General features: G+C 38.3%; 1 protein-coding gene across 4 annotated transcripts; it reads left to right on the top strand.

Annotated features, from left to right (window-relative positions):
- Positions 1–1075: 1075 nt before the first annotated feature.
- On the top strand, positions 1076–25145 carry LOC136856772 (m-AAA protease-interacting protein 1, mitochondrial). 4 transcript variants are annotated; one of them, XM_067134874.2, is made up of 5 exons: positions 1079–1334; positions 1560–1888; positions 1985–2183; positions 24769–24865; positions 24944–25145. In XM_067134874.2, the coding sequence occupies exons 2-5, from the start codon at positions 1634–1636 to the stop codon at positions 25029–25031; spliced, it is 639 nt and encodes a 212-aa protein (XP_066990975.1). In that variant the 5' UTR covers positions 1079–1334; positions 1560–1633; the 3' UTR covers positions 25032–25145. The 4 variants fall into 4 exon arrangements, with proteins under 4 accessions (XP_066990973.1, XP_066990975.1, XP_066990974.1 ...); XM_067134873.2 differs by having other exon boundaries at positions 1519–1888; XM_067134872.2 differs by having other exon boundaries at positions 1076–1888; positions 1985–2179; positions 24774–24865.
- Positions 25146–27222: the final 2077 nt, after the last annotated feature.

The raw sequence follows: 27222 nt of genomic DNA, 5'->3' as shown, positions 1-27222 counted from the left end.
ATGGCAAAACACATGGACAACATCTGCATGTCAGAAGGGCAAATTCTATCATAGTCTCCAACCCTACTTTCTGGTATCAACACGCCACCTACACTCGTCGTCATATCATCAATATCATACGTCTTCGCTTTAATCATTCCCTCACACCTCTATATAAATTTCGATTTCGCTTACAACCGCATCCCCTATGTCATTGTGGATCTGTAGATGCTGATATCAAACATCTCTTTTTTCAATGCCCATTGTACAACTCTCCTCGCCGATGCCTGTACTCCAGCTTAATACAATACAATTATCCACTCCCCTCGTCAATTGCATGTCTCGTATACAAGCCCTCTCCCACAATCATACGTATCTTAAATCAGTTCTTAGATCACTCTAATTTACAACTCTAACCCCACTTTCCCCCAAATACATTGACACTACTTACATATTTCATCATATTCTCATTTGCCTCCCGCCCTCCCTAACGCCTCCTCTTCAACCAAGACACATAGCTACCGTTTGTTCTCATCTCCCCCTCCACCGATCGCGTGTACATTTTCATTGATGTTCATATCAACACACTGTCGCCCCTCTTCATCTTTTGTTCACGATTTCACTGACACTTTGCGCTCTCTACATCCCCCATATACGTTGCTCAGATATTTCTTTCCATCTGTCCAAAGTCGTACACTCTCACATATATCCACCCCTCCGTCGTTCCACTGCCCTTTCCTGCTTATCCCTTATATGTTGGCCCGGTGTGTATGTTTTGTAGAAGTCGCTGAGACGGCCACTCTAGCGTGAAGATTAGTATACCTTGTGTCCCTGTGCTTTTCCTATATCTCCTAGTCTTGTATACGTATTTCCTCACTCTCAGTTGTCTAGGTGATACGTCTTTTCCTGAACTACTTCAAGTGCTTTGAACCCATTTTGTGAGTCCGCTGCATGGTCTACTTCCCTCAATCTTCAAGTACTTCGTACTCAGAAAACATTGTAAACTGCATTGGTGTACTTTTTTATTGGAATTGTGTGTGCGTCTAGAACTAGTACAATTATAATACAGTATTGTGTCTGGGTGAAATAACGAGCCCATATCAACTTCACGAACAGAACAAAATAGTCGGTCTTGATTCAAGAAATGGTACTAATCGATATCACTTTTTCGATGTTTTGTGTACACAAATGTGCAAGTTATCATTCATTCTTTGACAATTGCTGGGTGGAAAATAAAACTTAATGTAGAATTTCTCCCCTGATATTTGCGGAATTGGTTACAGCTGGGCAGGGCCAACTTTTGACGTTCGTCGAACATCACGCGTTAGCCCGTAACACTACGCATTATCTGTTTGGTAAGTTACGTAATGGAATATGGAACAATTACACAGTATTACGGGTACGAAGTCGAGTGAAATTTGTAATTATCTTCATTACGTTAGCTAAATATTATTTTTATTAATTTGTAATGACTGCTTTTATAACAACTTGTACGAATGGCAATCCATTTTTAAGATTTGTTTCTCCAACAATTGGTAGAAGTTTCAGCCTTTCACTTCAGATGTTGGTTTCCTTCCCAGCTGTTCCGAAATTACAGTATCATTATGATACCATTGCTTCTAGAGCTCCAATTTTTGGACTTGGCTTTCATAAAATGACGGATAGTTTTATTTCTGATCCTCGGTGGAACCGTCAGCAGGTAGAACCTAGAAAATGTGGTTCATTACTTCATAGACGATATCATGAAAATGATGATCAAGGAAAACCTTCAGAGAAAAGACCTGTACCTAAATTACTATACATGCAAAACCCATTAACATGGCTCGTTAATAAGTTGGACTTTGGAATGCTGAGACGTACATGGGATCCACAATTTGATGAAAGTGAATTTCGAAGAGGAACCAAGCAAGTAGGATAATATACAAGATTTATATCATCGAATAGTTTGTTTAATTAGTGGTTATAGTTTTAGATTAATTCCAATCAGTGATTTCTTTCATTGCAGGCTATTTCTACTATTACCCACTTAGTAGCCATGAATATGTTTGATAATCTGAAAGGGTTATTGACAAAACAAGCATTGGCAGTACTCCAGCATGAAGTGGAGACAAGTTGGACTGATCAACAAAGACGTAATATTGCTCTTGAGCCTGAAGATATTCAACTAGCTGTGCCCCGAAGAGTTCACTTCCAAAGAATAGTTGGTATGCCTGTGATTCAGAAACCTCAGAATTTGTTGGCATGTGTTTATCGTTAACACTAGTTCACCCTCCTCCGAATTACAGTGATATAATTACTTTGCTGTTTTAGAAAACTGTAAGCTACATTGACATTTCATTTTTCTTGTGAATGATACTTTTGAGTTGCCTACCTTCTTAGTACTAGTACTACCACCACCACCACTACTACTACTACTACTACTACTACTAACAACATCTTTCATTCTATACCCTGATACAGTACAGCAGGCCTCCTGGAGGGTGACACACTCTCTTAGGTCGGGAGATGATGTGGTTTAAGGTGCAAAGAAGAATGAGAGGGGAGTGGCATATAAAAGGTACTGTTCCGCATTCGTCGTAGAGAGGAGAATGAAAAACCATGGAAAACTATTCTCAGGACAATTGATGTGAGATCAGCCCACTGCCTCCTGTATTTAAAGCTCTGTTTCAAGTTACAGCAGTTCTGTGTTTTTAGTATTAAGAATGTAACCTGCTTTGGTTTACTAGTCATTTTTGGGCTCTATGCATGTAGGTAGTTAATATGTAGTAGTAGTAGTATCAATCCGAACAATCATTTTAAGTTAAAATTTATTTTTGTTTGTAGTTTCAATATTTGGCTGGAGATACCGGTAACTTCTACCTTTGAAGTTTTGTTTACCATGCAGACTATATTTGTACATATAATCCAGCTCTCTGGTTAATTTTTCCATAATCTTATCTTATTCTTTCAAAATCATAATCCCTGGAGCTGTTACCATGTAGGGTTAGTTCTAGCTTAGTCCTATCGTTTAATAGGTTAATTATACTGTAAGGCGGGTTGTTCTGGTACAGCATTTGAGGGCTGTGGTGATGTAAGAATGCATGTGCTAGGTTAATCACCTTGCCTTCTTTTTTAGCTAACATTATAGTATGCGCACTTTTTAGTGATAGATTTTTGTACTCGTTGGAGAAGTAAGAAGGGTTCCATTAATACTGCCAACTGAATGGAAATGAAATCTGAATTGAATCGATAATATGATCGATCGATATGAATTTTATAAACCTTTATTATTTTAAGCAAACAACTGTGTCACACACACAATATATAATACTATACAACATTTCCCGTTGCGAAACGTGTTCTTAGCATGAATTCTATAGTTTGGCTTTGCTGTGTAAACAACAGTAGTATGAGTACTTAAAGTGTACGCCAGATGTCGCACAGCGATGATAAGCGATTCTTAGTTTGTGTTTCAAAGATTTCCAATACGAATCTCGAAGATAACCGAAGTCGACCACTTCAGCACTAGGGTGTAAATCTATCACTAAAAAGTGCGCAGATAGTACATACCATTAGAGTGATTTAAATGTTTCTTTGCAAGGCAGAAATGTATTGATTGATGCCATGTGGGATAGAATTCATGCTTTGGAGATGGAACATACATTATTCAAAAAACAATTAGGCCTATAGAAGAAACATTTTAAAGAATTCCCATCTTAGAAACCATGTGACTTGTCTGATTGAATAGTGAGAGTTGCTGTAAAACACTTGACAATGGTTTAGAAATATCAAAGAAATGTCACCTGAATTCAACATTTTATGATGCCTTTTCTATAAATCTTGAGCAGGGTCCAGTCGAGTTTGAAAGAGAAGCGATAAGACTTCAGTGTGACACAGTTTTGAAAGTCGAGCCTTACAATATTTCAGGCGATCTCCTTAGCACTTTATTAAAACATCTACCATTCCTAACTTTATTTCTTTCCTGTCTGCTGCACCTCCTCCTTAATCTCTTTATTTCTTTGTTATAATATAGTAGGTCTTTACCATTTCTTATCACCTTTAAGTATACATATCTGTTTTCACACTTCTCAGCAAATGCTATAAACCTATCTCAATGGCACGGGAGCTGGGTGTATGTGTTGTCTTCATCATCATTTCATCCTCATCACGACGCGCAGGTCGCCCACGGGAGTCAAATAGAAAGACCTGCACCTGGCGAGCCGAACCCGTCCTGGGATATCCCGGCACTAAAAGCCATACGACATTTCATTTCATAGGCTTTTAACATCTTGCTCCAATTATAATTACTTTAAAAACTCCCTCATCCCTCTCTTATCAACCATATGTTACTGTCCGTCCTTCCTTTACAACCATCCTTTTTATTGCATGTATTTTTAACTATGACAAAAGTAGTTCTGTGATCATTTGTACCATCTATCACTTCAATATCTCTACAGAGTTCATCTGGTTTTATCACCACTACATCTAGAATATTTTCACCTCAAATTTGATCCATAGCTTTCTGATTAAGCTGTCCCTCCCAGATTAACTTATCATTTGTTGGTCATGCTTCATGTCATTTGCATTAACTTCCCAGTTAACATTTGGTAAATTGAGATCACAAGCTAAAATCATGTTCCTTTCTGTGTCATTCCCCACTTAGCTGATTATCTTAGCAAATAATTCTATGTCAGCATCACCCCTTCCAGATCTGTACACCCCAAAAACATCAAGTTGACTATTATCTTTAGAGATCACCCTTTCACTTAGAATTTCATGTTTCTCATCTTGAACTTTTTCATAGCTTACAAATTCTTCTTTTACTAGTATGAATACTCATCCTCCTATCAAATCTATCCTGTCTCTAGGGTAAACACTCCAGTTCCACGTAAACATTTCCAGATCCATAATATCACTTCTTAACCATGATTCAACTCATATTACAAAATGTTATAAATATAAATTACCGGTATGTAATTCTGTTCCTTTCATTACAATACTTATCTACAGTTTAACTCTGAACAACTTTGTCATCCTACTTTGAACTTCCAGCTCTCTGTGCTCTCATCATTGCTCCCTAGTCTGTTCCATTTCCCTGAATGTATCTCCTTATAACCCTTCTAAACAAACCTTGTAGCATATGCTCCCTGTGGATCAAGTGAAGGCTGTCTGGGTGCACATCTCTCCCACCCAGCCATTGGGATCTACAAATCTTAGGCCCTGTTTCCCACATAACTCACTCCATAGTCTCATTTAAATCCCTGATCACTTTCCACTCGGTATGAAGTGTAAAAGCGTGAAGGAATGTAAATATTGTAAATATGATACCAGTTATTTGGACATTGTTTTTATGTGGATGAAATTCAATAGCAAAGAGAAACCACAATGTATGCTTTGTTAAAAAGTTTTAGCACCAGAGTGTAAGCTAAGTAGGACAATATGCCACTTGGAAACTAACCATTGGAACATTATTATTAGTTCTCATAACTGTGTAACAGTAAGTTGAAGAATTAAAACATCAACAAAAATATTTTTTTCTATGCAGGCATCACTACCAGCAATACAGTAGAGTCTCGCTCATCCGACCTTTGCTTATCCGATGAGGTTGTGAAATTTAAAAAGGAATTTCAAGAAATAATTCTTGCTGAAGGATTAACCGATCAGATTTTTAATTGTGATAAAACGGGGCTAAATTTCAACATTCTGCCATCAAAAACTCTCGCAGCCCAAGCCGAGACGTCTGCACCTGGCTACAAGCGTAGTAAGGAAAGAGTTACTCTTCTTGCCTGTAGTAAGTTTATTGGGAACTTAAAAGCAAAATTGCTTATGATTAGTAAAGCAAAGAAGCCTAGGGCATTTAAAAACATTTCTGTTAATGCTCTTCCAGTCCATTACATGAATCAGAAGGCTGCTGACATCTTTAAAGACTGTTTTTTTTACACAGTTTGTTCCAGATGTAGAAAAATTTCTAGCTTCGAAAAATCTCCCTAGAAAAGCTCTTCTTCTACTAGACAATGCTCCATCACTCCCAAATGAAGAGTAAATTAGAAGTGGTGACATCAAAGTCATGTTCCTCCTTCCTAACCTGACGTCATGCCAACCAATGGACCAAGGTGTGCTGGAAACATTGAAGAGGAAGTATCGGTGGAAACTCCTTTCATCCCTGATAGAGGAAATGGACAATAGCAACGACATGATAGAAAAATGAATCAATATGAAAGATGTGACATACTGGATAGTGCAGTCTTGGGAAGAAGTTGAAACAATGACGTTAGCAAAGTCTTGGAACATATTGTTGAGTGAGGTTGAACATCGATAGGAGGTGGTACAAGAAGACATGGAAAACATTGTTCCCTTACTGAATTGCATTCCTGGCTGTGAGGATGCTACGACTCAAGATGTGAGTAAGTAGTGTGCACAAGATCAGCTGTTTGAACTAGCTGACACTGATATTATATTTTGTGAATGCTAATGAAAATGAGGATGGTGAAGAAGAAGGAGGCATTGCAGAACAAAAGGAGAAAACGATGACTCGCAGTTAAGGATTAAGTGCATTGGAAATGGCAATAACCTATGTTGAGGAAGAGCCAGAAGCAAGCGCAACGGAGGTGTTGATCTTTCATCAATGGTGGGATCTCGCAACAAGAAAACGTGGATCAGCAGGCAAGCAGACATTGTTGACAAGTTTCTTTTCGTAAGACATTTGGAATGTTTTCGTTCAACACTGCCTGTACTGTACAATTGAATTGATAATTCAATAAATAGAGTACCGGTACCATAAAACATGTCATTGTTGTAGTACTACAATATAGCCTTCTTGTTTGTTCAGTTCATTTTCAAAGTTATTCTGTATTATCGGACATTTTTGGTGATCCGACGTACTCCAGGTCCCGTTTAGGTTGGATAATCGAGACTCTACTGTACTTGCATCTTACATAGTGGCTTTTTTTTATAGATTAGATAATACCCATCTCCCATAATCTTGGAATCCACATATTAGGGAGAGGGTGTTGTTTATAGTAATCTTTTCCTTTGATACATACAGTTAACCATAATTTTAAATAATATAGCATACACTCAACTTTCGATTACTGTAATCGGATCAGCCGTGTTGCGGCTTAACTGCAATATCAAAAACACTAAAAATGCACGAGTATTAGGAGTTACAGTAATACAGAATTACAAAGGGTCAGGATAATATTGCAGAGTCGTAATAGTAGCAGGGGTGGCGCAACCTTGAAGTTATTTTTAGCTGGTGTATCACCTGCCGCGAGCATCTGCTCTACTCCACACCGCCCCACTCTGTCAGTGTCTTGTTTCTGTTCAGTGCAGTTCAGTTCACAAACAATGGCAAATGAATGGAAGCATATTGTTTTGAAGATTCAACAGAAGTTGGATATTGTACAAAATACAGAATGAGGTTCTACCGTTAAACAGGTGTGTGTTCAATATAACGTTTGTGATTCTACCGTGCAGAATATTTTACACAACAAAGACAAACTTCTATCATTTGTTCGTTCGTCCGATGCAGGCAGTGGCATGGCAAACTGAAAAACTATGAAATAAATCTTTTGAGGAGCCTGACCAATGCATGTTGGAGTTGTTTTCTCAGCAGCGAGCTCAAGGGACTCCAGTATCGGGACCGATCTGTATGACTAAAGCAGTTTTTCTTCAAAGCTCTTGGGATGGAGGGTGATTTTGATGCGTCATCTGGATGGTTTACACGCTTCAAACAGCGACATGGCATCCATGATGTCAGTGTAAAGAGGCGAGTTCTTAAGTGGAAATACAGAAGCTGCTCAACAGTTCAATTCATATTTTGAAAAATTTGTTCTGGATGAGGATTTGGTCCCAGAACAAATTTACGATGCGGCTGAGTCTGGCCTGTATTGGAAATGCCTACCAATCCATACTCTTGCTTTCAAACAGGAGCATTGTGCACCAGGCTATAAAACATCTAAAGAAATGATGGCGATTATGACCTGCGTGAACTGTACTTTCAGTATGCCTGTTCTGTTTTCAACTTTTAGTGAGTCAACCGCGATTTTACTTATCCAAGAAGTCTTACCCCTACATTATCCCGGTTAATCGGAGAGTTCAGTGTAGTTTAAAAACATGCAGTAGAAAGACAAAGGATAAAGTGTCAGGAAAATCGCAATAGGATAATAACCAAAATTTAACGCTTGTAAGTGATTAGAAATTGAACAGAGATGGAATGGTCTGGAAGAAGTTCAAAGACATTATTGTAAATATATCAAACTTCTCAAACATGCTACAGAGGTCCATCGGATATCCCAGAAACGTGACCTCCAAAGTGAAGGTCACCACAGTAATCATCCTTAGTCCCTCTGTACCATGTGCAACACTTCAAGCGAATATTAGTATTAAACTGTCAAGAAACATGGAAACTAATTAAAATATGATGGTGATTAATTATATGCTATAACTACAATCTGTGCATCTAATATTGCTGTACTTGAACAAAGTTATATTGTCTAGGTTGCTTTAGGCACATACCTGTTTTTAACTGGCATGTGTCAGTTCTTTTTCTTCCATCAGTTTCCCCACATTCCCTTTAATAATGATGAATAATTTTGCAATTCTTCCCGGATGCATCCACTCTCTGTTCGATAACTTTACAATCATATACAACTGAGTTTTGTTTTCAGTTTTCCATATATCATCGTTATCCGTAAATTTCTCTCTTACTTACTTTATCTCTAAGCAGTCTTTATTGCTTTTTTGCATATTCTTTGATGTTCTATACAATCCCTTTCCCATTCCTGCCATTTCGAGAATGTTCCATACTCCATCTACCTAGTACCCTTGATTTTAATATTTCATTTGGTGTTGGAAAATTATATTTAACATTTCATTACTGATCTCCACTTCAGTCTTAAGCAGTCCTTAATTACCTTGTTAACAATATATCCCTGTAGACTTATATCGTTACACATCAGTCTTCCTCCACAGTTTGCTGCTTAACTAGGTAATCCTACAATTATTTTAGCAAATTTACTAGTGATTACATCATGTGTGGAAACTACTTTTCAACTCCCCAGACCTTTGCTCTAGTCGCTTAAGTGTGGCCAGTATCCAGTAATCGGGAGATAGTGGGTTCGAGCCCCACTGTCGGCAGCCCTGAAGATGGTTTTCCGTGGTTTCCCATTTTCACACCAGGCAAATGCTGGGGCTGTACCTTAATTAAGGCCACGGCCGCTTCCTTCCACTTCCTAGACCTTTCCTGTCCCATCGTCGCCATAAGACGTGTGTCAGTGCGACGCTAAGCAAAAAAACAACCTTTGCTCCATACAATATCTACATCTACCTAGTACATTAAATACATTTTTATACACTCTGTAATCAATGTTTGGCATCCATTTTATTAAAATATTAATAGCTGACAATGCACTATATCCTTAATTTTGCTCTTTTTATTTGTTCTGAACATTTCTCATTTCCACTTACAATCATGCACAAGTACTCTATTTTCTTGATGACTTCTAATTTTGCCTCACCCATCTACCATTTTTTTATTCTTTTATAATTTATATCTTTTTTTACATACCATTACCTTGAAATAAATTTCATTTTGAAGTCCGTTTTGATGACTATGTTATATAAGCTGAAAGGACTAGCATAATTGTTCCACCTAATCAATACAGTCAAAATTTATTCACATTTTAAAGTTGTAAAAACATTGTATTAAAACAACAGTACATGTTTTGGCCTCATTAGGCTATCTTCAGCTGTCTAGAAATAAAATTGGCTTAAAAGTAATGTATTGAAAATTGCAAAACATGAGTAAAATTTACATTCATATGATATGTTTTAAGATAAAATAGGTGTGTGCTTAAACATCATTAAATGAGTCATTCAGTGTGGTATGATGAAGTCTGAATGAGTCTGACAACAGTTTTATGGGATGAAAATGAATAAAAATCCACAGCCTGTTTCCAGTCTTTTGACCGGGTCAGGAATGGAATGAATAAAGCCCCCCCCCCCCATCCAACAGCAAGGATAGGAATTGTGCCGGCTGCTGAAAAGTGTTGTACTTTTATGTGATGTATAACATTAATATTGTAATAAAAATTTCCTCTGTTCCTTAAAATTTGCATCAGGTAAAATATTGACAGCTAATTCATTAGAAATGTTGTGTTACTTTATATAAACTTCTAGAATGTTTGAGTTTACAAACGTAGATTAAATTAAATATAATGCCAGCCAGAGCAGTAGTGTTGAAAATGAGCTGCCATCAGGTCATCTTGCAAGATATGAAATCTAGAAAGAAAAGAAAAATTACAGTATGATGGTTTTACGATTTGAAATTGTGTATAAATTTTGAATGTATTGTTTAGGTGGAACAATTATACTAGTTTTTTCAACTTATATACCTTTACCTTGGTTTTTTATGCATTAATTTTAAAATCAGCAATGTACCACTTCATATATATTACCTTGCATGCTGGTAGGAGTCGGTGCAAGGAAGAGGATGTCATCCACAAAAATGAGACCCGGAATATCCTGACTCTCAAGACTGGGGTAAACTCCACATTCAAAGCCTTTCGATTGAAATACAGTAACTCATTTCTACGTAATAGTGTTTTAACAGTAAATTTCTGTAGGTCCTGGCGAAATATAATTTTAAAACGTGTTAGTTAAACCTCAATTTTTTGCAATGCATTTATATGTAATTCAGTGTTATATGTATTTTCATGAAATGCAGTTTATTTGTACGTAATACAGTTAAAATAATGTCACCGACATATGTATTTCCTCTGATCAAAACACAGGCGAGTTAGAAATAGATACATTAGAGTTGGCTTTGTTGGCAGCGGGACTTCAGGTGTGGATGTCGGAGGGGTGTGGTGTGGTAGCTGTGGATGTTGGAGGGATGCAGTACAGTAGTGTAATGAAGGTCGTAGAAAGTGACCGCATGACATCTAACCAAAAGGGAAAGATTATGAGACAGTTGATTTGCACATAACAGAGTTAAAATAATGCTGTTGACATGAATTTCTTGTTACAGAAATGCAGGTGAATTACAAATGCAATACATTAGAGCCAGCATTGTTGGTGGTGGGACTTTAGTTGCAGATATCGGAGGGGTGCGGAGGAGTAGCGAAGGTCATGGGAAGTGACTGTGCGGCCTCATTAAATCGATGCCGAGAGCTGACATTTGCTGTATTTAGTAATAAAGATTGCAGTTCTGTCAGTAGACATTGTACATTACTGTCAGTCAGCCATGGACAAAAGAAAGAGAAAAATTACACTCTGGACGAGGAAGTAAAATTTGTACAAGAAGTGGACAATAATACACACAAAACTAAAATTCAAATAGCTGGAGAGAAGTGGACAATAATTGATATAAAATCACAATTGAAATGGCTGAAGATATAAAAATTGCTTATACTGTAACTCACTTTGCACAGTCATTAGTAAAAGAAGCACTATTTCAGAATAATATTTTAAAATTGGGTGCAATATCAACAATGTTAATAATGTTCTAAACCTGATGTATAAAAAGAATCATAAGTACAAATTACATTGTTAACTTGTATCTCTGAAATAACCTGTCTGCTAAAAATAGAGAAAATTATTTTAATAATTATATGACATACTACCTTAACATGATTTGTAAGTAACTCTTAGCTACACATAAAATCTGGTCTTCACCTTGATAGGCATGTAACTGAGGTTCAACTTCATATCATTTATGAGTAATAAAAACAGTATAGGGGACAACTTACATCCCTGACTCAGCCCTACTTTTGAGTATATTTCCCCAATACTAGATCCTCCTTGACTTTAGTTGAGTACTTAACTTCTGAATATGTTTTCAACTGCGGTGATCATCTTATGAGACACCCCTATTCTTCCCATTTATGCCATGACAACCCCTATACTCACAATCAAATGCTGTATCCATGCCAATAGCAGTGATATACAATTTTCCTCTTTTCTTTTTTGTACATATTTTTCCATTATTATTCTCAACACAGATATATTGTCAGTTGTTCTCATCCTTTCTCTGAAGCCTGACTGGAATCTCTCCAGGACTGAGTCCCCCTCTGCCCACTTCATAATCCTTTTTGCCAGCACATCTGTGTATATGTTACTTTAAGTATCTAGCAACGTTATGCCTCTATAACTGTTTGGGTTTGATTAATCTCCTTTTCTCGAGTATAGACTAGGCAAATCACTTCCTCTTTCCAAAATTTTGAAAATTCACCCCTTTCAATTATTTTATTAAATAATTTAACAGTGCTTTCTACTGTCATCTGGAGTTGAGTGTACTATAGCTCTTATGACACAAGTGTTGCCACATGCAGTGAGTGAAGTAGCACAGCTCTCGTACAGTACTGAACATAAGTAATGATGGCACTGATTTGATGCACAATAATAACGGATAGGCGAGATAGATAATTAAAATATAGCATTCCGTATATTTAACATCACTGAGGCCCAAAATATGACACAAAATAATCGTCTTAAGTATCGCTAGTAACAAGATAATTTACCAACTACAACACAGCACACATCGTTAAGTAATTACTACACGCACAGAAGAAATGAAGTAAACAAATATACAGTGTTGTAAATTATATTGAACAGTGAAAGTTCTGTAAGTTAAACGCACATTGTTGCAGGCGAGTGACACATGTTGATGATATTAATAATAATAGTAATAAGCTGGGCTGAGTGGCTCAGACGGTTTATTATTAAATTAAATTACATCAGACGGTTTAGGCGCTGGCCTTCTGACCCCAACTTGGCAGTTCGATCTTGCTTCAGACCGGTGATATTTCAAGGTGCTCAAATACAACGGCTTCGTGTCAGTAGATTTACTGGCACGTAAAAGAACTCCCGTGGGACTAAATTCTGGCACCTCGACGTCTCCGAAAATTATAAAAGTAGTTAGTGGGACGTAAATTATTAATAATAATAAATGTACATCTATCCCCTAGTTCTGTTTCCTGATACGGGTCGGGGATGAGGTGAGATGAAATGAAATTATATGGCATGTCTTTTACGCCTGGATACCGTCTCTACACCAACCTCAGTTGAGGAACTAATGAAGATCAAGCGAATGATGGTGAATTAAATTGGATAAGGAGATGGAAGGATTCAGCTGTGGCCTATGAATAGGAACTGTCCTGGCATTTGCCTTGAAATGAAAATGGGAAACCACAGAAAACCATTCTCAGGACAGCCGATGGTGGGGTTCGAACCCACTCGTCTCCTGAATGAAGAACTTAGCTCCACAGCCGGAGCGAGTAAACACACATGGCCACTTTTGGTAATAACAATATAACAAGTTCTAAGAAAGGTATAACAGCGAGAGTGGAAAGTTGTTATAAGGTAAGGCCGGGTGATACACCGCATGTTTCTATTAAGTGCATGTATTTTTTAAAAGTAGGCCTAAGTGTTTAGATTTGACAACTTTTTGCAGAAAGGGAAGAACGTGTGCTTGATTATTTAACACAACTTTTTGCAGAAAGGGAAGAACGTGTGCTTGATTATTTAACACTTAGTTTGCTATATAAAATTCATTTAGGTCCATTATGAACCAAAGAATGGAAGGGTGCGTAAAGGGAGAGTTGCCACACACCTGTGAGAGATGATGTAATGAGGTAGAAATGATAGACTATTCACAGAAATACGTACTTTTATAACATATAGTGTGGAGAATATGTACAAAACATTTGCTAAATACATTACATGATATTAGAAAATGATTAGATATCAATTCAATAAACAATTTAGATTCTAATTAAACTTAATGATTGTACTCAACAACATTACCGAGTGGACGGAGGTGATACAGGTGTGAGTACTGAGAAAATCAGGGATCTCTTCAAAACTTAACTGTTACAGTAGTTAGCTCGGATTATTTTCAAACGTTTACAATATTTTACATTAGTTGATTTTGTATTCATCTTGTAGCCTACTAATAGAGATCTTGCACATTTTATGCGGAATGAAAGTGACGTTCTTGTATTTGCACGGATTGTTTCACAATGCCACAAAAACTAGGATAATTGTTGCCTTGGAAACATTAAGAGAGAACCAGGAAACATTAAAAAATTCATTTAGCACAATTCCCAGGTTAATGGGACAATTAGTTCATGAGAAAGAGGACATGCAAGGTAGGTAGAGTATATTAGGTAGGCCATTCCCGCTCACAGTGCTCTCATTGGTTGACCGGATGTGATGTAGTGTGGAGGGCTAGAAGTATGCGCCTGCATTTTCCTGCATGCAGCATAAACCTCCATAATTAGGCAAAACAAGTTCAATTTTCTAATAAATAATTAAAAGGTAGGCCTCATTATAATAAAATGGTACTTTACATACCACCTGCAATCAATCATATAATACTGTATACAGATAATAGAAGAAAGACTGAGTAATTACGTCTTAAGAGCAGACTGTAAGAACAATACATACATAGAAACACTAGAATAGTTGTTGGTTTAATTGGATTTAGAATTCACGTTTTGATGGCTAAGGAAGTTGTTGAAGAAGCTGAAGCTGTTCACAGTCGACTTCTTTGCTGAATACTTCTTCAAAGCATTTGATGTATTTTGTTGATGTGATGTATTCTAATGAAAGTCCTAGTTTTGATGTACAGAGAGATAATATTCTCGTTAAGTTGGGAATTTTGATTTAATTATAGAAGTCAGTCTACATCACTCTTTCAGATTTATAAATATAAAGCCCATGAAAACTGCCAAACAGTACCTCAAACTGGTTATAAGTAAAAGAAGTCAAATTCTTTTACAAACTACAAAAGGGGACGGATTGCTATAAAAATACTCCTACACCACGGACATGTGAAAAAAATATCCAAGCAGTCTTAGTTTAATCTAGTTAAAAAAAAAAAAAAGACATACTTGCATTTAACATGTCTTCAAAAAGTCCCAAGAGAGAATTTATAGAAATTACGAACCCCTTCTGAAACGGAAGTAAAGTTTTCCGTTTACCAACTTCCACTTCTGTAATCACCTCCAAAATGTGTTTCATAGTATTTTCCTGGCTCCTTAAATTTAAGCCGTATCCACTCCAAAGGGGAGTCTTTTCATCTTTGGGCCCCCTGGAGTTCAACGCATCGAAGGTGTCATTGACCAGCTTGATGAAGTTGCTTTCAACGTCCTTGTTTAACGGTCACCGCACTGCCAGAGCTGTGCGCCTGGAAAATAACTGCGCAGCCATTCCCACATTCTGCCAGTTACTCAGATGAGCCTCATTAATATGGTGTGTCAGATGATAGGCCCCCTGTTTTTGTAATAGGTGTTCTATTCTCTTCCTCTGAAATTCTGAACCATTAGCTAATGTCAAGCCTTAATCTAAAAAGTGGTTTCTCAATAATTTCGAGAGGTGGAGTACATCATAGAAAACCTACACCTTCCTTTTATCTTCAACTGGATTGGCGAAAAACTCTTGTCCTTGTGTACGTTTAGTTCCTTTCACATTTTGGCATCCCTCCCCCATGTCGCAAGTTACTGTGCCAACATACATGAATATTACAAGCCTCAAGTTTACTAATTACATTTCTTAACATCTCTGAGGAGGTCACTGTCACGTCAAAATCATAAAACATGGCTTGCTTTCATGCAGCAAAGAGTCCTCGAACCATCACTACCTGGACGTTGTTGTAAAGGCCCTAGTGTGCTGTCGTCAGATGAATCGTATGAAATTCGACCATCGGTATTCATTTCAGAGTCTCCGTGGCTCAGGTGGCAGCACATCGGCCTCTCACCGCTGGGTTCCGTGGTTCAAATCTCGGTCAATCCATGAGGGATTTGTGCTGGACAAAACGGAAGCGGGACAGGTTTTTCTCCGGGTACTCCGGTTTTCCCTTGTCATCTTTCATTCCAGCAACATACTCCATTATCATTTCATTTTATCTCTGTCATTAATCATTGCCCCAAAGGAGTGCGACAGGCCTCGGCAGCCGGCACAATTCCTTTCCTCGCCGCAAGATGGGGGCTTCATTCATTCTATCCTTGACCTGGTCCATGATGGAAAACAGGTTGTAGGTTTTCTTTTGTATTCATTTCATCAAATGTCAAAACCACAATCTTTACAGACTCCTTGTAATTTCCTGCTCTGGCTTTCAACAGAAATGGCACCTGTGTTAAAATTAAAGCGCCGAGTCCATGTTTGTAAGGTTGACCGGCATGGTACAGGAATGTTCCGGTTCCTCTAATAATATTATGCTTTTCTGGAAAGCGATCTCAATGACAAATCATTTGCTAGGTCCTCCGAGGATCATTTCACTTGTTTGTTGCTCCCAAGAGACATCGAATATGCCCTGGTGAAAAACACTTGGATAGACTCTTAGCTACTTCCTCTCTCTGTGCACTCTTCTTCACGTTCGGCGGAGACGGTCGTATTTTTGAGACTAGATACCAAGGTATCCTGAGCTTCTTTAGAGCGGATTCTCTTCGTCTTAGAACCTCGGTATCCTTTCCCAAAATCTCCACCCGCTTATGGAGTTTTAAGATCTTATTTTGAAGCGATTCAGTGCTAGTCACCTGATCATCTTTTCTCTTCTTTCGTGACAGTCTCTAATGTTGAAAGTGCCCGCTTCTTCACGCTCCTAACTTATGACGCAAATCTCTATCACTGGAAACCTGTAAAATGAAGGTGAACTTTTATGTGCGATCACTTTTTAAACATATATAAAATTGAAACTACGATAGTTAAGTAAAATAAAAACAACTACTTAACGTTTGAAGTGTATAGTTGTTGTAAGTATCGTAGTTTCGTAACTCCATATTCTCGCTTGAAACGTTCTGTTGGCATACAACAGAATGAGGTTGAAGATTTAAAAAATGTTCCAATACCAGGAATTGAACCCGAGCCTTCTAAATTAGTCAGCTAAACTTGCCACTAGACAACACCATAGCACGGTAGAAATAGTTGACTTAAAAGCATACTTCTACGGAGCTGGTCAAATTAATTACGACCTATTAAATATCACATACAAGTAGTGGCCAAAGAGGCCTACTGCTCTGCTGTTTGGCTGAGAATGGTGCTACTGGTTGAACACGAGAAGCTCTATCACCATACCAATTTGCAATGGATAGACACGGAACAGCATCTGCCCGTAAGATTTTTCTCTGCGGTAATCCCAATAGATCATTTGTCAAATCTCGTTCATAATCCTCTGGAGGTAATGTTTGGAACATACTCTGGCATTATCAGGATTGAATTTGTCATTTCACTTACAGAGCAACACTCACACTCATCCAATCTCCTCACATTTTGGAAATGTGTGGTACAAGACGCCAGTTGTTTTTCCCCCCTAAATAGTATGTTGTGCCATAGTACAATTAAATTTATATTTACAATCCTTACTTATGTTTTAACACAACAATCAACAAAATAAAGAAAATATTACAAGACTCTGCGTACCGCAATATAGACCTGTACTGAAAGCGAGTTCCCTATCGGTCACTGCAACACCTGCCCACTGGAGCTCTCCACGTGACATCAGCATGAAGTGACGTTATGCGGGAATCTGGAATGAGCCCCCCTGGAGGGCATATACTTTGGTACTGTTATCATCTGATTTATTATAACTTAATTACTTCTCTTTCATTCAAACTGCACCGTGCTATGCTTCTGCGCCACAGAATGTATTTCAAAGTGACAGTGAGTGAAGTACTTACGAGTTTAAAAACATTGCAACATTCATATCAGTGAAAAGATGGTGATTTATACGATCAATCTACATCAGGAAATGTCGTATGCTACATACATCAGATTTCAGCAGGAATTTAAGCCTGCATATAGTTCTTTCTGGCATACTATAACGATACTCTGCTTTCTGAATAGAAAATTCCCCTTAATTTTATTTACTACCGGGCGAGTTGGCCATGTGGTTAGGAGTGCACAGCTGTGAGTTTGCATCCGGGAGATAGTGGGTTCAAACCCCACGATCGGCAGCCCTGAAGATGGTTTTACGTGGTTTCCTATTGTCACACCAGGCAAATGCTGGGGCTGTACTTTAACTAAGGCCATGGCTGCTTCCTTCCCATTCCTAGGCCTTTCCTCTCCCATCATCGCCATAGGACCTATCTGTGTCGGTGCGACGTAAAGCAAATAACAACAACAAAAAAAAAATTAAAAAATGTGTATACTGCCCCTAGTAGCAGGTCAGTGGTACTCCATTGGCACGTTGCTTTGCTTTTGCATTTTTAGTTTATAACTGAAAAGTAAAGGAAAAATAATTTCATATACTATAAAACTCAATACAAGGTGCAGCGTGTCACCCTTGAAAGCACTGCGTCAAATGTCCCAAACTTACGGGGCAGATGCCGCACCCTGCTTTCAAGGCTGTATTGATGTAGTAATGGTGAACCTTCCTGCAGAGCCTTCACAACATCCAGTACTATCTATTAAACTTACTAAATGCAGAAGAATTGAGAAAAACACAGATAGCAAAACAATAACTTAAGGAGTCCCAAGACATTTTCAAGGAAAATATTGTACTTCTATGTTTAAAACCAGCAACACATTGAAAATGTACAAGTGATAGAAATCTTTGTTACTGAGCTAACTCAACTACTTTCAGCACATTTAGTGACATCTAGCACCAAACTTTGAATTTTTTTTTGCTAGGGGCTTTACGTCGCACCGACACAGATAGGTCTTATGGCGACGATGGGATAGGAAAGGCCTAGGAGTTGGAAGGAAGCGGCTGTGGCCTTAATTAAGGTACAGCCCCAGCATTTGCCTGGTGTGAAAATGGGAAACCACAGAAAACCATCTTCAGGGCTGCCGATAGTGGGATTCGAACCTACTATCTCCCGGATGCAAGCTCACAGCCGCGCGTCTCTACGCGCACGGCCAACTCGCCCGGTAACTTTGAAATTGAAGGTGGTGCGGCAAGTCTACCGGCGCGGCGTGTCACCCGGTCTTTCGTCAGACTGCTCATCTTATTCAGTCAATTCTCCTCGCAATCCAATCCACACTTTTCTCCTGGTTCTTTGTCTATATATATTTGTACACATTACAAACTATATGTTGTTCTCAGTGCTTTAAAACTTCCCCCGGTTTACATTTTGCAAACGGAACATCAGCCATGTTCATTAATGCCACTTTTTTATACATTAATCACTATTATTAAGCCTCCGTGGCTCAGACGGCAGCGCGTCGGCCTCTCACCGCTGGATACCGTGGTTCAAATCCCGGTCACTTCATGTGAGATTTGTGCTGGACAAAGCGGAGGCGGGACAGGTTTTTCTCCGGGTACTCCGGTTTTCCCTGTCATCTTTCATTCCAGCAACACTCTCCATTCTCATTTCATAGCGTATATCAGTCATTAATAAATCACTTTGGGAGTGGTGACCCCATCGTACTAACGGGAGTGGTGACCCCATCGTACTAACAGCCTATATCTGCTTCATTCATTACATCCCTGACCCGGTCAATGACTGGAAAACAGGTTGTAGGTTTTCATTTCATTTTTCAATCACTATTATTATTTCATTATGCAAAATACTTCCTACGGTCAAACACTCAGCACTCAAATATCTTGGAGAGATCTGCACTCCTGAGTTCAGTGGAGCTCTAAGCCAAGTACAACAGTATGCAGGTTGTTCTATCCAGTGCGCAGACTCTGCTGTCAGATAAATTACAAAATCACGCTGCATATTAGAACGTATGAATTACATATCACGAAATTATCATGTACTATCCACTCCTGATCATCAACCTATTACATAAGCCTGCGAAAATACAGTTTTGAAGACTTTACAAGTCATAAATTCTGGGGGTGTCTGCTAAATTTAAAAGCCCATAAGAGCCTGTAGTACACTCTTAATTCTGGATGGACTCTAGAATATACCTATTTTTCACCATTTTCTTCTAAAATTCTTCAGTGAAGCCTGAAATAGCCCCTGCTTTCCCTTTCCTAGATTTTTCTAAGGTCTCTCTTACTTCTTGTATCGATATTTCCTTATCCAATGTTGGCACAACACATCCCAGTCCTCCCAGTATTCCATTTCCTTTTATTTGCAGTCTCCACGTTTTCACCACCCATTCATTTCCTATAATATTCCATCCAATCAACATGACTTATTTTAGCTTTCCGAATAGCTTTCTGCTCTCTGCATATCCGCTTAATTGTACTCCACACTTTCCTACTTCCCTATGATTAGAATTTCTATTTAATTCATCAACCCTCTGCCTCTCCCATTCAGATTTTATTATATACTATAGTTCTCTGTATTCTTTCCTCTTAATGCAGAATTCTGTTCTGTGATTGTCTCCTCCAGGTTTCCTGTATGCCTTTGATGCTCTCATTACTTCACACTTTTTATGTCTGCAATCATCACTGTACCCTCTCTTGCTTATTTTCCTCTTCACCTCCTTTACATTTTTTCTCCCACCACCTTAATAGCATTTTTAACCCATGAGAGGTCACAAACCAAGTTTTCGTCTGGGCTCTTAAATAATTATGAATGTGTAATGTAATAAGATTGTGCTTAATTGCTGTCCCGCTCAATACCTTTTCCTCAAACTGTTGGCTAGTGGTGGGGGAAGTTTTAGCCTGGCAACAATCACATTGTCAGTGTGAGCGCACTTTTCTTGAACGCTTGGAGCATTCATCCGCATGCGGCCCCGCGCGTTACTTAGCGAGGCGGAGCTTTCATTCGAGTGCAACCTCTTATGTTACGGAATTTATGCAAACATTTATGCTCAGTGTGTAAATATTTCAGTGGTGTAGTGTTTTATAACATTCTGTGTTGACATGGAAGAAGAAAATGAAAGAATTTGGAGGCTGTTGGACAGTGTAGAATGTGGGGAGCGGTAAGAACTGCTAAATGAAAATAGGTAATGTACATTTTGAAGACAGTTATTCGCTGAAGAGACACCAATTGATGGAGTAGATGATGATGATGATGATGATGATTATGCGGATGTATTGGAAGATAGTGGTAACGACTCCAGTTCTGAAATTTCTGTTGATGAATTACAGGAAGTAGCTGAATTAGACAAAGTAAAAGCAATAAACCAACCCGTATATACTGGAAGAGATGGGACAACACACTGGGATGTACATGCACTTCCTAAAAATGTTAGGACTCTTGCTCACAATATAATATGAACCTATTTACTTCAAGGAGACAAACCGTTAAAGCATGCACTCCACTAGATGTGCGGAAACTATTTTTCACTGACAATATGGTGACAAACAAACTTACAAATGTATGGATAGAGATGGATCAAAATAATTACTTGCAGGAAAGAGACGCTGTGAGAACAATGAGTGCAGAAATTAAAGCCATCTTTGGTCTTTTGTATATGTCAGGAATTCTAAAAGTTTTCCACCTGACTATGGAAGATCTTTGGGCATCAGATGGCACTGGTATGGAATTCTTTTGAAATTGTATGGTTCTCAAGTGTTTGAAATTGTATGGTTCTCAAGTGTTTAAGTTCTTACTGCAAGTTCTTAGATTTGACTATATAAATAGCAGAGAAGAACGAAAATTGCTTAATAAACTTGCGCCACTCCAAGAAGTGTTCAAGAAATTTGTGGAAAACTGCCAGTGCAATTATGTAGTTAGTGAGTATTGTACTATGAACGAAATGCTGGTACCATTTGCACAAAATGCGGTTTCAGACAGTATATTAGGAGTAAGCCGGCAAAATATGGGATAAAGATATTTGCATTGGCCTGTGCAAGAACCTCCTACACTCTTAAGCATTGAGATCTATGCCGGTAAGCAATCAGCGAGATCCTACTAGGTTTGCCAATCTTCAAAAAGTGTGGTAGAGAGGCTGGTACAACCAATATCAGGCAGTGGTCGCTTTGTGACTGTAGACAATTGGTACTGTTTGTATCCCTTGGTAATGGACATGTTATAAAGCTATAATTTACTGGTGCTCAGATACGTCAGCCCGTGTCAGTAGATTTACTGGCATGTAAAAGAACTCCTGCAGGACTAAATTCTGGCACCCTGGCGTCTCAAAAAAACCATAAAAGTAGTTAGTGGGATGTAAAGCCAATGCGTCTCAAAAAAACCATAAAAGTAGTTAGTGGGATGTAAAGCCAATAACATTATTTATATTAAGGAAAAGCCAACCGATGGTCGTTGACCATTTTGTATGGCCTTCTGAATGTGGGTAGAACAAACAGTTTCATCATTCTGAAAACTAATGTGAACGACTCAGGAATGCTCAGGAGACGATTTTTGAAATCTCTGGCACAGGAATTGTGGAAAGAGTATGTACATGCAGCTACGGTTGTTGCACGGAAATCTTCCAAGAACAATGCGAGCAAGAGTCTAGGAGATCATTGGTGGAACACGAGAGCAAGAACATCCTCATCCAGTTGTTCATAGTGGCACAGGAAGATGTTTCAAATGTGACTGGAAGAAGAACAGGCCCTCAAAATCCAGGTTCTCTACTAGTGGTTATTTTATCTGCAGAGAGCGCACTGTACCTACGTATCAAAACTGTGCAGAAAGTGAGCAGGTGACCAAGCTCGATGACTGGGAGTAGAAGACATAGGCCTGTAATGAGTGTGATGAACAAGCCTGGTCTTAGATGGAATACTTTTCATTGTGGTAAAATTATTATGCTAGGCACTAACAATCAGAGTTAACAAAATGTGGTAGTTATGAGTGCAATAACATATGTTTCTTATGACATTCATTGTTTTCAGTGAAGCTATCCCATAGTTACATCATGCATTGTTACAGTGGATAATAATGTTTTCTTGGTGTTTTAATAATGCCTTACTACTTCTGTAAAATATGCATAGCTTTATAAAAATTATGTTGTCGTTACAATAAATGTTGCTGGGCTAAGTGGCTTAGACAGTTGAGGTGCTGGCTTTCTGACCCCAACTTGGCAGGTTCGATCCTGGCTCAGTCCGGTGCTATTTGAAGGTGCTCAAATACACCAGCCTGCAAAATCAGATTTTTTGGGAAAACTGGCATAATAATGTGATATTTTTGAAGAGTTGAAATTTTGTATGCTTCTCTGTTGGGAAGCAACATGTTCCTGTAGAAATCAGCTGAAAATATTTCTGTTTTTTAAAGAATCTGAAATTATGGAGGAGAAAAATGGATGAAGATTGAGGCAAAGATTCCTCTTGTTTCAGCATTTTTTGACTTCTCACATTATGAAATCTATAAAAGAACAGATCACAGCTTATTCCCTAGTTTGATAATCAATCAATAAGATTGTACTGATTTAAGATCCTTTCATTGCCAGTGCTTCATCTAAATCTACATCTGCAAAAGAAGAGAATCATAACTGAGGTGTGACAGTATGTCAGAATGAACATTCACTGGCATGTAATAAGCTACAGTTTTAATATCTATAAAAAATGAATATTGCCTTCTACTGTAAGTGGTAAGGGTCAACAATTTTAATTCTGTCTTTTGAAACACTGCTATATCTTGTCTTGCATTTTGACTCAGCTTGCCATGAAAGATATTTTTGAGATCCTTCATCATTATCTCCATGTTCTGTAAGGGTACTGTTGTCTTTTTTGACGTGACAGTGCTTCACTCTGCAGGCCTGCATACATGGAAAGTTGGCGTTACGAAAGTTGGTCTGTTTACCAGGTTGTCCACAGGCTGTATCTGGCAAATTATAAGTGATAAATTTGATATCACTGAGTAATTCAAGGCCCTGGCTAAATGTCACAATAATAAACTTAGGGCAGGAGTCTTGAGCGTTGGGTGCTTCGGAGTGCCATAGCAAGTGAACACATTGACCAGTTTAAAAGGTTTAGGCCTTGATTTGTTCACAAATAGACTGGCTAACAAACATAAATGACATTATAGTGAATACAAGCATAGTTTGTGAGTAAGTCTCTGTTAATGTTGAAAATTGGCAATTTTTTGAAAAATTTGCAATTTGACTGCTAAATATTAATTCAGACCCATCATGTTGGGTACCTGTAGAAAGCTCTCTCTGAGCCTATGATGGTGGTACAACAGTGGTGTTGCTAGGTGACCAGCCAGATAACTTTGTGCACAATAAATAATATCAATACCATAACTGCTATAAAGATAAAAATCAGTTTTTATTTTGTATTAATTTATTGATGTGACAATTGCCCAATAGTAAGTAAACTCATATCCTTATCCTGTGGTGGTGTAGCTCTTTTCAGGCACTCCCGAATGGAGGTTAGCTGTATGTATCATTTTAGCCACATACCAGCCTCCATGCTATTTTTAGATCACTGGCAATACTGAGAATTGAACCCAGGCTATGGAGGTGAACAATTGTGTACTCTGATGCCATTCATCTCTTACAGTAGTTATCATTGGCTACTTGTAAATAAAACGGTATTGAATCAATCATCTGATGTGTGTCTCATTTCACCAAAATTCAGACAAATGACATCACAAAAACCCAGTGGGACAGTCCCTCACCTGTTCCTCCATGTTTTTTTAAAATATTTATTTTAGAATTGTCTTGGTTATGTGTCTGTTCTAAAATTTTTAAAAATGGAAACTCCTCAGTCTTTATGTCCCCTCCAACTGGGTTCTTGTGGGTATTTGTATTTCCTACCACCCATCTATATTATTGTCCATCATCTTCCACTAGGTATTAACTATTATAATTTAGAATTACTAGGTTTTTTTTATCTGCATCGCCTTCACTAGCCTGCTACAAGAAACACCTGATAGCACTACTCTAATATGTCTCGAAGCAAACTCACTATTCTCATGTAGTAATATATCCCTTATCCTGTGGATGTGTTATGTTGAATTTTTTATTGCTTCTATGTTTTAGTGATGTAACTTCTGTTATATTACCATGCATATGTTTCAGAACAGAAGTTCTGTGATGTTGATATGATCTTCATTGCTCTCAAATGGGCTGAACATAGTGGATCAAATGCGTATATCTTCATAGAGATCATTGCAAGGTAAACTGGCTCCTATGTTTTGCATTGGTCTTAAAGTATGAATTTGCTACAGAGTCTTTATGCAACAACTTGTTTCAGATTTCACAGGGAGTATTCAGAAGGACGATTACCAGATTGGACTCTTTCACTGTTCCAAGTAACTAGATTTAATGTCCTGGCACGGTAGTTATGTTATCATTTGAATCTCGACAAACTGTACATATATTTTACTTTTGTTATCTAGAGTTTATTTTATGTTTGTTACCCTGTAATCATCAATAAAGCAATTATTTTGTTTCAAGATAGTTGTGTGTTATTTCAGTATAAGTATCTTACAGGGTGTTTGATTGATTGATTGATTGATTGATTGATTGGTGTTGTGTGGCTTGCAGAGAGGTCAGGTATTGATCTTTCTAAGTAACACCCATGAGTGACCTGCTGCATGTCTGGGTGTGTGAGGAGGAGGTTGATGATGATAAGGTAGGGAGAGGGTGACACTCAGTGTCAGCACATAGCCTACTCCTGTTGCCGGGCTGCGTGGCTCAGACGGTTGAGGCGCTGGCCTTCTGACCCCAACTTGGCCGGTTTGATCCTAGCTCAGTCTGGTGGTATTTGAAGGTGCTCAAATATGTCAGCCTCGTGTTGGTAGATTTACTGGCATGTAAAAGAATTCCTGCAGGACTAAATTCTGGCACCTCGGCATCTCCGAAAACTGTAAAAGTAGTTAGTGGGACGTAAAGAAAATAACATCATCCTACTCCTGTCAACATCAAGGGGTCTGCTCAAGAATCCAAATGGATCCAAATTAAAAACTTATTTAAAACTTAAATTTAATATTTATAAATTGAGACATACCAGATTGTTTTCTTTATTATTGGTTATATGTGAGCATTTGTTTTCCAATTACAGTAGATTGTGTCTGAAGATGACTCAATGTACGCGGGGTCAAAACTAGTCCCATACAAGCTAATGGTACTGAATAGGTGGACCCTTCTCAACCCTTTGATAGTGATCAATTGTCAATACGGACCATAATGAAATTCATAACTTAGGAGTGCTTTTAAGTTAAAAATACTTAAAAAATACACTCAAATATTCTATTTAAGAATCAGCCTGTTCAATACATGTTGTTACCTTAAACTAGTACATGTTTCGTACTAGAATATTAGCTAGAATATATCACACGCACGCACGCACGCACACACACACACACACACACAAATTAGATTTATTAAAATGGCAAGACACAAGCTAAGAATCATGAGGTAAAAACATTTCATTGAAAACTGGATGATAAATTGTGAACGTTATACAGGTTCTTTTTTTTTCTTTTTGCTATTTGCTTTATGTCTTATGGCGACGATGGGATAAAAAATGCCTAGGAATGGGAAGGAAGCGGCCGTGGCCTTAATTAAGGTACAACCCCAGCATTTGCCTGGTGTGAAAATGGGAAACCACGTAAAACCATCTTCAGGGCTGCCGACAGTGGGGTTCGAACCCACTATCTCCCGATTACTGGATACTGGCTGCACTTAAGCGACAAAATACAGGTTCTAAGTCCTCTTGTATGTTAGTGTTTCAAGTCAGTACGGATGTTATAATGAAGCTGTTAAAGCTTGTTACTTGTAATGGAGTTCTTTTATGTGTCAGTAAATCTACCAACACAAGGCTGACTTATTTGAGTGCCCTTCAAATACCACCAGAGTGAGCCAGGATCGAACCTGCCAAGTTGGAGTTAACCGTCTGAGCTACTCAGTACTCAAGCCAACTGAATCCAGGCTTTTGGAATGCAGTCTAATGAAAATGTGTGCTTGTGGGAGGCATTGCAGTCATAATATGATTCAGAGCTCAGATACAGGATGACAGAAATGTTTAGTACAGTAGAGCCGTGCAATGGGCGAGTCTGAGCTCATTCTGTCTCCACTTCTACTACCCAGATCTTTTGGTCAGAGAACGAGCCTGCTACTAGAATGAACAAAAGCAGATTCATAAATGAACGAGTGCGGACAGACTCGAACCAGACTCATTGCTGCTTAGTCGAAATGGGTGATACATAAACAATGAGCTGTGTGAGTCTACCTAAACTCGTATCAGGCTCTGTATACCAGCCCACTCGATTGTTCAGTCAGTCAGTCAGTCAGTCAGTGGGTGATCAGACTGCAAATAGTTGCCATGTTTCTGCTTCACACGAATGTGGAGTATTTTATGCTGTGGCTGTACAACGAAGATGTTTGGAGAAACAATGCATGTACCAATGAGTGAATAATTTGAACTTTCGAGTTTTCGAGTTGCTCCATCTGTCCAGACTAGTTTCTGCTCATTGTGATCTGAGAGCATGGACAGTGTGATAGACTCATTTGTTCAGTGAAGTTGAGCAC

The sequence above is a fragment of the Anabrus simplex genome, chromosome 1, assembly GCF_040414725.1.
Source record: "Anabrus simplex isolate iqAnaSimp1 chromosome 1, ASM4041472v1, whole genome shotgun sequence".
In the NCBI taxonomy this organism is placed as follows: Eukaryota; Metazoa; Arthropoda; class Insecta; order Orthoptera; family Tettigoniidae; genus Anabrus; species Anabrus simplex.
This window is presented reverse-complemented; position numbering and strand designations above follow the sequence as displayed.

Bases quoted from the DNA above. Each gene is read 5' to 3' on its own strand.
- LOC136856772 (XM_067134871.2), top strand. From the start codon at position 1,448: ATGACTGCTTTTATAACAACTTGTACGAATGGCAATCCATTTTTAAGA. The intron at 2,184-24,768 runs GTATGCCTGTGA...CATATGTTTCAG, and splicing joins TCACTTCCAAAGAATAGTTG to AACAGAAGTTCTGTGATGTT. The intron at 24,866-24,943 runs GTAAACTGGCTC...AACTTGTTTCAG, and splicing joins TTCATAGAGATCATTGCAAG to ATTTCACAGGGAGTATTCAG.